Source organism: Podarcis muralis, chromosome 16 (assembly GCF_964188315.1).
Source record: "Podarcis muralis chromosome 16, rPodMur119.hap1.1, whole genome shotgun sequence".
Lineage (NCBI taxonomy): Eukaryota > Metazoa > Chordata > Lepidosauria > Squamata > Lacertidae > Podarcis > Podarcis muralis.
The window spans coordinates 17,982,963-17,996,755 of NC_135670.1; the positions used below are offsets into that span (position 1 = coordinate 17,982,963).

At 52.8% G+C, this 13,793-nt stretch overlaps 1 protein-coding gene across 1 annotated transcript; it reads right to left on the minus strand.

The window, feature by feature from the left end:
- Positions 1 to 8,035: 8,035 nt before the first annotated feature.
- On the minus strand, positions 8,036 to 13,054 carry LOC114587206 (arylacetamide deacetylase-like 4). The gene is made up of 3 exons (XM_028711229.2): positions 12,653 to 13,054; positions 11,051 to 11,114; positions 8,036 to 8,884 (listed from the first exon to the last, which is right to left on the minus strand). The coding sequence occupies exons 1-3, from the start codon at positions 12,885 to 12,887 to the stop codon at positions 8,110 to 8,112; spliced, it is 1,074 nt and encodes a 357-aa protein (XP_028567062.2). The 5' UTR covers positions 12,888 to 13,054; the 3' UTR covers positions 8,036 to 8,109.
- Positions 13,055 to 13,793: the final 739 nt, after the last annotated feature.

The following is a 13,793-nucleotide window of genomic DNA, read 5'->3' on the forward strand; positions in this document are numbered from 1 at the left end:
AGCAAGGGGGAGTCTTGCCTGAGTAGCGGCAACGCCCACTTGGCCGCCTGGTCCTTTAACAAACTAATCAAAAAGTGCACCTTGGTGCGGTCGTCAGGAAAGTTCCGGGCTCGCCCCTGAATATACAGCTTGGCCTGGGCCAGGAACATGGGAAAGCTGGCCGGGGCTCCATCAAATTTCTCAGGCAAAGCCACTGGGTACTTGCCCGGAGCCGGGGCGTCGGCCCCAGGAGCCGGTAGGGCTTCCAAGCGTTGCTGAAGTGCCACAACCGCGTCACTGAGCTGCTGCACGGTGTGAGACAAGGCCTGGTTCTCCTGGGCCAAAGCCACCAGTGCAGCCGCCTGTTCAGCCATGGCCTCTGGCTCTTCCCGAACGCACCCCTACGAAGGGGGAGTGCGGGTGTGGCGGGAGCAAACTGTGCTGGTCCCGGGGGTAAGGTACCTTGGGTGTAGCAGAGTCCACACGAAGAGGGGCAAGGTCCGAGGCAGAGAGCCGGGCGGTGAACAGGAACGCTGGAACAGGAGGCTGTGCAGGGAACAGGAACACCGGATGGTTGGGAGCAGGAGGCCGAGCAGGGAACAGGAGTACCGGATAGTCAGGAACAGGAAGCCGAGCAGGGAACAGGAGAACCGGATAGTCAGGAACAGGAGGCCGAGCAGGGATCAGGAACGCAGGAAGGTCCGAAGCCAACAACGACGTTGCTCCCGCAACCTGGGGCCGGGCTGACTGGGCTTTTATCCTCTTCTAAGGCCAGGGGCGGTCCCGGCCCCCAGGAGCCCCGCCTCCTCTGGCCTTAAGGCGAGCACTCCTCCTGGGGGCAACCAGTTCCCTTCGCCTCTCTGCTCTAAGCCTCTGCAGATCAGGAGAGGCCGAAGGGTTACTGGGCCCTGGAGGAGGCTCACCTGTGGCCACTGAGTCGTCAAGCCTCTCTGGGGCCAGAAGGGCTTCACCTGGGGCCAGCTCCTGATGCACTGCCACAGGTGCAGGCTCTTCAGCATCTAGGCCTTGCCCCAGTTCAGCCGGCCCTGGAGGCGGGGACTCCTGTGCAGGCTGGGATTCCTCTGTTTCATCCTCCGAATCGGAATCCCAGGCCATCACACAGCATTTCCGTGCGCTGCTCTGGTTCGCCAGAAGCGGCTTAGTCATGCTGGCCACATGACCCGGAAGCTGTACTCCGGCTCCCTCAGCCAATAAAGTGAGATGAGCGCCACAACCCCAGAGTCGGCCACGACTGGACCTAATGGTCAGGGGTCCCTTTACCTTTACCTTTTACCCACCCCCTACCCTGCTTTTCCCAACCCGTAGAAGGACCAGACTCCATTTTCTCGCCTCTTAATCCTTCTGCAAAGCTTTTTCCCCACCCTCCCCTCTCCCCCACTGAAGTTTTCTAAATCCGGTCTGCAGACGGTCTGGGAACCAGCATGTTTTTACATGAGTAGAAGGTGTCCTTTTATTTAAATTGCATCTCTGGGTTATTTGTGGGGCATAGGATTTCGTTCATCCCCCCCCCTTCAAAATATAGTCCAGCCCACCACATGGTCTGAGGGACAGTGTGACGGAAGTCCAGCCGTCATTAAATGGTGAGGCATAGTGTGCTGGTCCCGGGGGGGAGGTTACTGTTACCGTAGTCAAAGTTCAGTCCTGAGTCACTAGCCTGGTAATAGTCCACAAGGTGCGAGGCGAGGTCCGAAGCAGGGAGCCGGGCGGGGACAGGAACACTCGAAGATCAGAAGCAGGAAGCCGGGCGGGGAACAGGTACGCTGGAAGGTCAGAAGCAGGAAGCCGGGCGGGGAACAGGAACACTGGAGGAACAGGACTGGATGCTGGCCGAAACAGCTCTTCAGTGACGACGTTGCTCCCGCAGCCTGGGACTGGACTGACTGGCCGTTATCTTCTCTGAGGCCAGGGGCGGTCCCGGCCCCCAGGAGCCCCACCTCTCCTGGTCTTAAGGCGAGCACTCCTCCTGGGAGTGCTCAGGGCCCTAAGCCTCTGCAGTTCAGGAGAGGCTGAAGGGTTACTGGGCCCAGGGGGAGACTCACCTGTAGGCACTGAGTCCTCAACCACCTCTGGAGCCAGAATGGATTCACCTGGTGCCCGCTCCTGAGGATCCGGCACAGGTGCAGGCTCCTCAGAATCAAGGCCCTGCCCCAGTTCAGCCGGCCCTGGAGGCGGGGACTCCTGTGCAGGCTGGGATTCCTCTGATTCACTCTCTGAATCGGATTCCCAGGCCATTACACCACCCCCCCTCCCAGGCCCCCCCCCTCAATCGAGGGTCTGGAGTACGCCGCATGGAAATCTCGGAGGCAGGCAGGCGCGTGGACGTTGGCTGCTGGTTCCCAGGAACGGTCCTCCGGTCCATACCCCTTCCAGTCTATGAGATACTGCAGCTTTCCCCTGCGGTATCGGGAGTCCAGAATGCGTTCCACCTCGTACTCAGGCTCCCCCTGGACCAAAACTGGCTGCGGTCGGGGACGGTTCGGGTGGAACTCATCGGGTGGGGCCACTGGACTCAGAAGGGACCTGTGGAAGACCGGGTGAACCTTCAGGGTTGCGGGCAACCGGAGACGGAATGCCACAGGTGAGACTTGGTCCACGATAGGAAATGGGCTGGTGAAACGGGTGTCCAACTTCCGCGAAGGTCGAGAGGGGTGGAGGTGGCGAGTGGAGAGCCATACCAGGTCACCGACGTGAAGTTCCGGCCCCACCTGGCGGTGGCGGTCGGCCTGGGCCTTGTACGCCTCCTTGGCCTGGCGCAGTTGCTCCATCAATAGCTGTTGCTGGGACTGGAGCTCCTGAAGCCACTCCGTCACCGCAGGGACCGCGGATGCCGGCAGCACATCTGGAAACAGCTGTGGATGATAACCGTAACTGGCCTGGAACGGGGTCGGCTGGGTGGATGCATTCACCGCGTTGTTGTAGGCGAACTCCGCCAATGCTAGGTGGTCGACCCAGTCATCCTGCTGGTAGCTGCAGTAACACCGGAGGTACTGCTCCAGCACCGCATTCACCCGTTCCGTCTGGCCATCGGTCTGTGGGTGGTAGGCTGACGAGAGACAGACCTCTGTCCCGAGGGTCTGGTGCAATGCTCGCCAGAACCGGGATGTGAACTGAACGCCCCGGTCGGACACCACACGCTCAGGTAGGCCATGCAGGCGGAAGACATGCTGAAGGTACAGCTGAGCGGTTTCCTTAGCTGTGTACGGATGGGCAGGGGGCACAGTGCACCATCTTAGTGAAATGGTTGGAGAAAACTAGAAGGCAGGTACAGCCACGAGATGGGGGTAAGTCCACTACAAAGTCCAGCTAAACCATGTGCCAAGGACGTGGTGGGACTGGCAATGGCTGAAGTAGGCCGGGGGGTCGCCCGGTAGGGCCCTTGGCCCGCCGGCAGACATCACAACCAGCGACGTAGCGAGCCACGTCAGCCTTCAGGCGGGGCCACCAAAACTCACAGCTTACCAGATGGGTGGTCCGATACCGCCCAAAGTGCCCCGCTGCTGGAGCATCATGGGTCATCCGGAGAACCTCAGCCCGCAGTGGCCCTGGCGGGATGTACAGGCGACCGTGGTGCAGCAGAAGGCCCTGATGCAAGACCAGCCCCGGGTACTGAGGGCATGACCCTTCGGCCAGTTCCCGGAGTCGTTCCTGGGCCCAAGCGTTGACCCGCTGCTGTTCCCGCACCCGAGCCTGCAGTGGCTCCGCCTCCTGGGTGGCCAGGAATGCAGCCGGTGGTAGGATCGTGGTGGGTACTGCCTGCTGTACCGTGTCTGCGTTGTCTTCAGGTTTCCGGGACAGGGCATCCGCCTTCTGGTTTTGGGAGCTAGGGATGTAGCGGATCCGGAACTGGAACCGGGAAAAGAACAACGCCCACCGGATCTGCCTTTGGTTCAGCTTGCGGGTGGTCTGGAGGTACTCCAGGTTCCGGTGGTCGGTTCTCACCTCCTCCGGGTGTCGTGCCCCCTCAAGATGGTGGCGCCAGACCTCAAAGGCCACCTTGATGGCCAGTAGTTCCCGCTCCCATACAGTATAGTTACGCTCCACTGGAAGAAGCTGGCGGGAATAGAAGGCACAGGGTAAGAGTGGCACATCAGGTCCGTACTGCTGAGACAAGACGGCACCGAGAGCCGTACTGGAGGCGTCGGTCTCTACCACAAAGGGTCGAGAGGGATCAGGATGTTGCAAGATCAGCACTCTCTGGAAACAGGCCTTCAATCCCTGAAACGCATCCTCTGCCTCCTTGTCCCAGGAAAACGGCGTCTTGGGGCGCAGTAGCCGGGTCAACGGGGTGGTGCGATGAGCATAATCAGCAATGAAGGTCCGGTAATAGTTGGCGAACCCAAGGAAACGCTGTAGGTCCTTGCGGTTCCGAGGTGCCGCCCATACCCGAACCACTGCCACCTTCCCAGGATCCATCTGCACCCCATCTGGAGAGAGTCGGTGACCAAGGAAGTCCACTGACCGCTGATGGAACTCGCACTTGCTGGGCTTTGCATACAGGCGGTGCTCCCGCAAACGCTGCAGCACAGTCCGAACATGACCCTCGTGGTGAGCCGGGTCACGGGAGAAAACCAAAATATCATCCAAGTACACCACCACGTACTTGTCTAGCAAGTCCTGGAACACGTGGTTGATGTACCGTTGGAACACAGTGGGCGCGTTGCACAATCCGAAGGGCATGACCAGGTATTCAAACTGCCCGTACCGGGTCCCGAACGCTGTCTTCCACTCATCCCCGGCTCGGATCCGAATTAGATTGTAGGCCCCCCGGAGGTCTAGCTTGGGGAACACCTGCGCCCCTTACACCTGCTCCAGCAACTCTGAAATAAGGGGCAAAGGGTATCGGTCTGGGATGGTAATTTTGTTCAGGGCCCGGTAATCATGGCATAGGCGAAGCTCCCCACATTTCTTCTTAACGAAGAGTACAGGCGCAGCGGTGGGCGAGGTAGAAGGCCTAATGAAACCACGCTCCAGGTTCTTGCGCAGGAAGTCCTGCAAAGCTTCGCGCTCTGGCTCTGTTAGAGAGTATAAGCGACTCACCGGTAGGGGCGCTCCAGGCTGGAGGTCTATGCTGCAGTCAAAGGACCGATGCGGCGGCAGCTGGTCTGCCCCCCGTTCCTTGAACACATCTTGGTAGTCCTGGTACTCGGCGGGGAGCGTGGATGCAGCCTCCTCAGTGGGTGCGGCCGCTAGCATCTCGGACCGAGCATTGGGACATGGGTCTGGGAAGTGCACAGTCCGATTGACCCAGTCAATCTGAACATTGTGAGCCTCCAGCCAGTCCATTCCGAGCACCAGGGGGAACCGGGGCATGGAGGCAATGTCCAAAGTTCGCACCTCCCGGTGCTGCTGGAGACACAGGACCAAGGGCTGGGTCTCCCGAGTGACGGCACCCGAACGCAGGAGCCGCCCATCAATTGCCTCCACCTGTACCGGTTCTGGCTTGTTCTGAAGTGGCACCTGATGATGAGCGGCAAAGGCAGTGTCCATATAGGAGCGGGTTGCCCCTGAATCTACCAGAGCATGGGTAAGAATCCAGGGCCCACCTGGAGGGTAGAGACGCACCGGAACCATGAGATGTTGCAATTCCACTGGTGAGGGCCCCTCTTGCATGGTTTGGGACCCCAGGTTGCTAGGGCCTTCGGCTACCGAGGTTGGCGGTTTCCCTGTGACTGGCATCTTCTCGGGACAGGAACGGGCGTAATGTCCACTCCCACCGCAGTAAAGACACAGGTTCCCCTCCCGACGCCGCGTCTTCTCCGAGGGGGAGAGGCGAGGTCGTGCAGCCCCGAGCTGCGTTGGCTCGTCTGGCAACTCGGCTGTGGGCGTGGACCTGCTGGGAAGGACTGGTGCCAGGAGCCAGGAGTGCTGGCGGTCCCGGGCCTGGCGACGGTCCTCCAACCGATCGTCTATCTGCAGGCTCCGCTGAATGAGGGCGTCCAGCGTGGTGGGACGATCCATCATGGCCAACTGGTCCAGTATCTCGTCCGACAGTCCCTCAAGATACTGGTCCCGAAGTGCAGAGTCATTCCAAGACAGGTCTTGTGCCAACAGCCGAAATTCTGTGGCGTAGGCGGCGGCTGTGGACTTGTCCTGTCTCAACTGACAATTCACCTGATTGGCTTGGCTCTCCTTCAGAGGATTGCCAAACACAGTCTCTAAGTGGTTACAAAACCCCACATAGTCTGTTAGCAAAGGAGAGTCTTGCCGGAGCAGTGGCAAAGCCCACTTGGCCGCCTGGTCCTTTAACAAACTGATCAAAAAGTGCACCTTGGTGCGGTCGTCAGGGAAGTTCTGGGCTCGCCGCTGAATATACAACTTGGCCTGGGCGAGGAACATGGGAAAACTGGCCAGGGCCCCATCAAATTTCTCTGGCAAGGCCACTGGGTACTTGCCTGGAGCTGGTGCATCGGCCCCAGGATCTGGAAAGGCATCCAACCGCTGCTGAAGTGCCGCAACCACATCGCTTAGCTGCTGAACGGTGTGGGTCAAGGCCTGGTTCTCCTGGGCCAATGCCACCAGCGCAGCTGCCTGGTCAGCCATGGCTCTGGCTCTTCCCGAACGCACCCCAACGAAGGGGGAGTGCGGGTGTGGCGGGAGCAAACTGTGCTGGTCCCGGGGGGGAGGTTACTGTTACCGTAGTCAAAGTTCAGTCCTGAGTCACTAGCCTGGTAATAGTCCACAAGGTGCGAGGTGTATGGCTCCTAGACGTGCATAGGTAATAAGGCAGAAAGTCAAATTAATGAGATGTTGAAAGGAAACCTGGTACACTCTCTGAATCGGATTCCCAGGCCATCACACATAGCATAGAAAAACACACAAAGAGCCAGCTATATTTTCAGGAAGGTAAGAGCAGCTCCTCCGTCTGCTCTCCCCTGATTTTATTATCCTTTGTTCTCCCCAGCCGCATGGCCGTTTGCCAAAGTCTCGCGTTACCTCATCCGGTCATGGCTTCCCCCCCCCCTCGCCATATAAGGTAATTACTGCCCAGAGGGGGAGCATAACTCCATATAAGGCTATGCACTTAATACACAGCAAGGCACGGACATGCAGGTCACTGAGGTCAGCGAGGCACCAGGTGGCGCTACAAGCCTTTGCCATGACTTCATGGCTCCCACAACAGTGGACTGGCCCCCTGCGGAAAAAGTTTGCTGACCCCTGCTAAGTACCTCTGTGATGGACAGCAAAGCCAGACCAGAGTTTGGTGATGCAGTCCCTCAGAATTCCACCAGAGGGCTGGAGCCTCTCTGAATGAGTACTAAGCAGAGTGGGAGGAGAAAAATAAAAGGAGCAGTTTCTGAGGGAGTTTTTACTGGGCTTGGTTTGAGTGTCTTGGGAGAGTTTTACGCCAGGAGCTAGCTGGAGAGCTGACTTTGAGCCAGGAGAAGTAGAAGCTGTGTGGATACAGCCTACATGGGTCTCATTCCAGTCAGGAGGGGAGAGATCTTCTAGAAAGAGAAAACTCCCAAACCAGTAGCAAGGGGTGTGGCAATCCTCAGGGTCTGTTATACTATTTCAATAAGAGTATGTAAAGTATGTAAACACAGTAACATTGGAAGATAAGGACGTATCAAGGACGGCACGCAGGAAGTCACTTACACAGAATTGTATTAATTTGTTATAATTTTTATAATTGGGTTAAAATCTGGAAAATCAATTTTAAAAAAAGTGATGAAGAAGTTCCAACAAAAGAGGAGTGGACTTTAAAACTATTGGACTATATGGAGAAGGTGAAAACAAGAAACCCAAAGGACGAAATGCTTGTGGAGGAGTGGAGATCCTTTTCAGAATATCTGAGAAAATATTATAGTCAAATGAAAACACAAGCAGGACTGGAAATATAAGCAAAGGAAGGAGAATGATAAAGGAATCTAATGTTGTATATTTGTTATAGAAATGAGTATTACATTTAGTAGACAAAGGATTTGAACAGAAACTTCATGGAAGTAAGGATGAGTCAAAATGTTGAGGGAATATTGTATTGAAACTGAACAGAGTAGAACTTTTGATCAGATTTTTTCTTTTTACTTCAGGATTGGCACAATGAGGAACGATATTTCCCTCCACAGAAGGGGAAGACTGCCATAGGAAGACAAAGAATGTCATTCATTTCTATAAACCTTTTAAGAACTGTATTACATTCTGCAAACATTTCTGAGTGCTCGGATATTCAATTGCCTTCAAACCAGCCATGGCCATTATTCCATGAAACCCATCTTGAACATGATACCATGTCACTGGCACACTGTGGTCCTCTAGCCGCTTCTTGTACAACAGCCCATCATCCCGGAGAACATCATACTCGCAAGTTAGAAGGAAAGTCTCCGGGAGCTGGCGGATTATGTCATCCTCTGCTAGAAGGGGGGCAAACATTGTCTCAGTACCTCTTTTAACTTGTTCATAAAGTTCTTCTGAAAATGGAGCAGGTTCTAGAGGAACATAGCCCCTAGCTTTAAATTCTTCTGGAATGTTATCAGCATTGATCCATTTTTGGCATTTCTCTCTCAAATCAGGAGGGACATGGGTGCCTTTCAGAACTCCATCTACATTCATTGTCTTCCCAGTGAGATATGTCAAACCAAGACTGACAGCTCTTTTCCGGAACAAGGGAGGAACTGAATGATATTGCTGATAGGATGGCAAATTGAAGTCCATTCCTTGGAGGAATGGGTAGATGAGGACCTGAGCTCGCACTCTTGGGAGGTCCTCTCTGGTCACCAGTTCTTGGCAAATGGCTGCAGCATATGTGCCTCCACTACTCTCCCCAACAATGGCAATGCAGTTGGGGTCCACTCCGTATTCCTTTGCATTTTTCATAAAATGTATTACAGCAGTTAAACAGTCCAGTACAGGGACTGGATAGGGATGCTTAGGAGCTAAGCGAAATCTAAAGAAAAAACAAGATATCATCAACATTTGACATCATACTTGGGGCTGAGGCACCTTCAGCACCCCCAAGGAGGCTGGGTCCCCCTAAGCTGATTGACATTTCCATTCAAATGGTTATGTGCTCCATGTCATGTGATCATTTATGCAATATGGGACTTACCGGCGGGGGGGGGGGGGCAATATTTACTCAGGTTGGCACCCCTGCCTTCACGCAAGCAAGACAAATTCCAGTCAGGCAGATGCCACTCAAGGAGGGTGCAAAAGAGGGGCAATGGTGCAGAGGTGGGGTCTGCGGTGATTTCAGAGGGAAGAAGAGGAGTTTGGATTTGATATCCTGCTTTATCACTACCCCCTACCCTGCTTTTCCCAACTTGTAGAAGGACCAGACTCCAGTTTCTCATGGGACGCGGGTGGCGTTGTGGGTAAAACCTCAGTGCCTAGGACTTGCTGATCGTAAGGTCGGCGGTTCGAATTCCCACGGCGGGGAGAGCTCCCGTCGTTCGGTCCCAGCTCCTGCCCACCTAGCAGTTCGAAAGCACCCTTAAGTGCAAGTAGATAAATAGGTACCGCTTTATAGTGGGAAGGTACCGTATTTTTCGTTCTATAACACGCACCAGACCATAAGACGCACCTAGTTTTTGGAGGAGGAAAACAAGAAAAGAATATTCTGAATTTCAGAAGCCAGAACAACAAGAGGGATCGCTGTGCAGCGAAAGCAGCGATCCCTCTTGCTGTTCTGGCTTCTGGGATAGCTGCGCAGCCTGCATTCCCTCCATAAGACGCACATACATTTCCCCTTAATTTATAGGAGGGGAAAAGTGAGTCTTATAGAGCAAAAAATACGGTAAATGGCGTTTCCGTGTGCGGCACTGGTGCTGGCTCACCAGTGCAGCTTCATCATGCTGGCCACATGACCCGGAAGCGTCTTCGGACGGTGACGGCTCCCGGCCTCTTAAGTGAGATGAGCACACAACCCTAGAGTCGGTCACGACTGGCCCTTACGCGCAGGGGTACCTTTACCTTTAAGGAGTCTCAAAGCAGCTAACATTCTCCTTTCCCTTCCTCCTGCACAACAAACACTCTGTGAGGTGAGTGGGGCTGAGAGACTTCAAAGAAGTGTGCCTAGCCCAAGGTCACCCAGCAGCTACATGTGGATGAGCAGGGAATCGAACCCGGTTCACCAGATTACGAGTCCACCGCTCTTAACCACTACACCACACTGGCTCTTCAGGGAGAACTGAAGAGGCCTGGAGTGGAGCATTGAGCCCCAGTGCCTGAGGTTTTCCATGATAATATAATGCTAGTTCACATCCTGTTCTCAGTGGCCAGTGGTCAATCATTGGAGAAACTCACAATCAGAACATGAGTCCTGTGGTACTCTTCCCTCCCTCAGCTTCCAGCAACTGGCATTCAGAAGGACACTGTCTCCAACTGCAAAGGCAGGCTATAGCCATCATGGCTAGTAGCCACTGGTAGTCTTATACCGTGTGCATTTGTTTAATCCTCTTTTAAAGCCACCCAGGTTGGAGGCCATCATTGCCTCCTGAGGGAACGAGTTCCACAGCTTAACTACACACTGCGTAAAGAAGTACTTTCTTTTAGGTGAATCTTCTAGCACTCAGCTTCATTGAATGTCCACATGTTCTAGAGTTAAGAGAGAGGGACAAAAACATTTATCTAGTTTTATGTAAAAGTAGTTTAATGTTCCTTATATGATGCCTTGGAAGGAGTTTTGTCCTGAAAGGCAGGATAGAGATAATTGCAACAGATAGAACTAGCATAGATTGAGAAGCCATATCAGCCCCTCATGGTGGATAAGGTTATCCATGAATACTAGTCACAAGGCGGATGGGCCATCTCCACTATCACAGGCAGTAATGCTTCTGAATACCAGATGATGTACATTGCAACTGGGAGTAGTGCTCCTGTGTCTGGGTCCAGCTTGTGGGCTTTTCATTGGGATATTTGGTTGGCCACCGTGAGAACAGGATGTTGGGCCCCCCTTTGGCCTGATCCAGCTTCTTATGCTTAAAGCCAGAGGGATTGGGTCCAAAGGCATAAAAATCAAAATACAAAGGTGAACACCCATTCTAAAGGTTGGCAAAATCAGCCGTTTTCTGGGCTCATGTGGAAGGGTTAGAAACTGAAGCGTGAAGATACTTACTCAACACACATAACCACTGAGTCGGTTCCGTGGGCAAGCGAATGGCAGATCCTTGCAGAAGTTCCTGGAAAAAGGCACATAACCTTTAATGAGTCTCCTTTGGCAACAACTAAGTTGAACTGAACCCTTTATAAATGGGGCATCACTAGTTGAAAACCATTATGTACATTTTGTTCCCTCCTGATCAGCAGTTTCAATGGGTAAAACTCAGAATAGAACCAAAAAATCCATACTTTTCAAGCAAGGTGTGCTAGGAAGAACAAAGACTGGGATCCATTTTGGACTGGCTAGCGAAAGGCTGGCTGGGAAAGATGCCTTTGACTCCAGTGCTGCACAGCTGTGGGAACAAGCCCTCCTTGAGATGACCATGGACTCCCTCCATGCAGAATGAACGTGTAAATACGTGAATAAGTCAGAACAGGACCAAACAAACCTCAGACCACATTTTTGGGCTTCTTTCAAATTAATTCTGAGCATCTCTGGAAGACCTTTCATAGAAGTCCATTGAAGTACGAAGCACAAATACCTTCTTTGGCATTTTTCATTGACCTTGACATTAGGAATTAATACAGAACCAGACATCTCTGGAACAGGAAGGCTCAGCCCTGTTTTCTTACCACACAATCCCATCCTGCCATGTTAAGCTGCCTACAGTTCAGAAACTTCAGCTGATGCAGAATTCAGCAGCCAGGTTGCCCTCCGTGGTTTGAGCATATAATGCCAATCCTGGTGCGACTGCATTGGCTGCCAATTTGTTTCTGGGCCCAAGCCCAGAACTCTTGTGGCTCCCCGTTTGTGGAATGCTCTCCCCCAGGAGACTCACCTGGCGCCTTCGTTTCATATCGTCAGGTGCCTTTGGCTAATTAAACAATAGACGGCCTTTTAAACTGTGTGTAGGCACAGGTTATTGACATTGTTTGTTGTTATTCTTTATATTGTTATAGTTTTGGGGGGAGACCACCCTAAACCTTAGAAATTAATAAGTGGCAGGATTTTGATTATTATTTGGAGCAGGCATAGGCAAACTCCGGCCCTCCAGATGTTTGGGACTGCAATTCCCATCCTCCCTGATCACTGGTCCTGTTAGCTAGGGATATGGGAATTGTACTCCCAAACATCTGGAGGGCCGGAGTTTGCCTATGCCTGATTTGGAGTATTGAAGGGAAGATTGGAGGCCAGCGGAAAAAACACTTTCCAAGTCAGTGCCTCACTTGGATAGAGGCCTTAAAATGACAAAGGGGTTGGTGGCACATATGCGAGGAATTCTTGGGCCTGTGCAGAAAGAGGTTGTCAGACTCATGGCAATGGGGCGGTGTTTGAGTTTTCAGGAAAAGAGTGTCTTTAGAGCAGTGTTTCCCAAGCTTGGGTCTCCAACTGTTCTTAAACTACAATTCTCATCATCCCATCCTACTGGTTTGGCAGAGAGGTGGTACCCAACTTTTGTAGCAGTATTCATAAAGATAAAAATAAAAACCCAGAGGCAGCACAAACCACCCCCACCCCTCCATAGCAAACATTTCATGACCTTTATATTAAAGTATCACCCCAAATTCTCCACAAACAACAAAGTGAAACATTTCAAAAATATTTCAAAGAACTTACGGATGCTTCCAAATAGTGCAACCCCTCCATGAAGAAAGATGATTCCTTTCCTGTTCCCAGCAGGTGATGTCTTGGGCCAGTACAGCCTCACAGGCACCCCATCAAAAACCAGGTCCCTTGTGATCATTTTTGGGTCCTTCACTTCTGGAATTAATAGGTTTAGGATCCTGAGTATGGAATATCTATGGAAGATGCCCAGTTTTTCCAGAATTCCTCCCTGTTTAAACCAAACCATTTAGCATTTTAAATCAGCATTAGATATATGTATTGCATATATGTATTGCCTATGGAACAGAAACCGTGCATGGGAGATGACTGCGCTGTTTATCCTTTCCTTCCTCTTGGGATGGAAAATTATTCTCTTTGAGCAGCCCAGAAGTGAAGCCCCTGCCCACTCCCCTTTCCTAGTACGCTTCCTGTTATTTCAAACCTTAAGATGCAACACAAATTGGGGGTATTCAGTGCTAGTACTACTCAGGATAAATCCACTGGAGTGCATAAGAACCTAAGTAGTGGAGGAGTACAAATATCCAGAGTGTGGGGATCAGATGGGATTACTATGAGGAATTATAAAATATGCACCAAGCCATTGTGTCAGCTGTGAAAGCATGGTGTTGATTGGGTTTAATTCATTGACAGTAATTTCTGATCAAATCCCACAACCCTCTGCATCTCTGGCCATTTCCTCTACTGTCCATTTCTCTCTGCTTGCGTACACAGCCCAGCTGCCAGTTGCTTTGCCAGGCAGCACAGCTGTCAACCGTCCCTTATTTGGCAGGAAACTCCCTTATCCCAGAGCCGTTTCCCGCTGCTGTCCTGGATTGATGATGTCCCGTATATTTCCCAGGTTTCAAAGGAAGCAGCTCCTCTCCCTTCCTCCCTGCCGGCCAGGGAGGAGGGAGGCTCCAACTGTGTTGCCTGGCTGTGTTGCTCACCCAATAAGGAGTCTAAGAACGACTGGGGGGTGGAGTTTGCATGCCTTGTGCCGATTAAATCGGCCGCGTTGCCTGGGGACTCGCCTTTGCTCAGCGCTTCCCAGCGGAGAGGTGACGGTGTGTAATATTGAGGCTTGGAAGTGAGCAATAGCCCTGACAGAGCTGGTCTGGGGAAAGGAGAAAGGTCTGCTTATGGAAAGTAACTG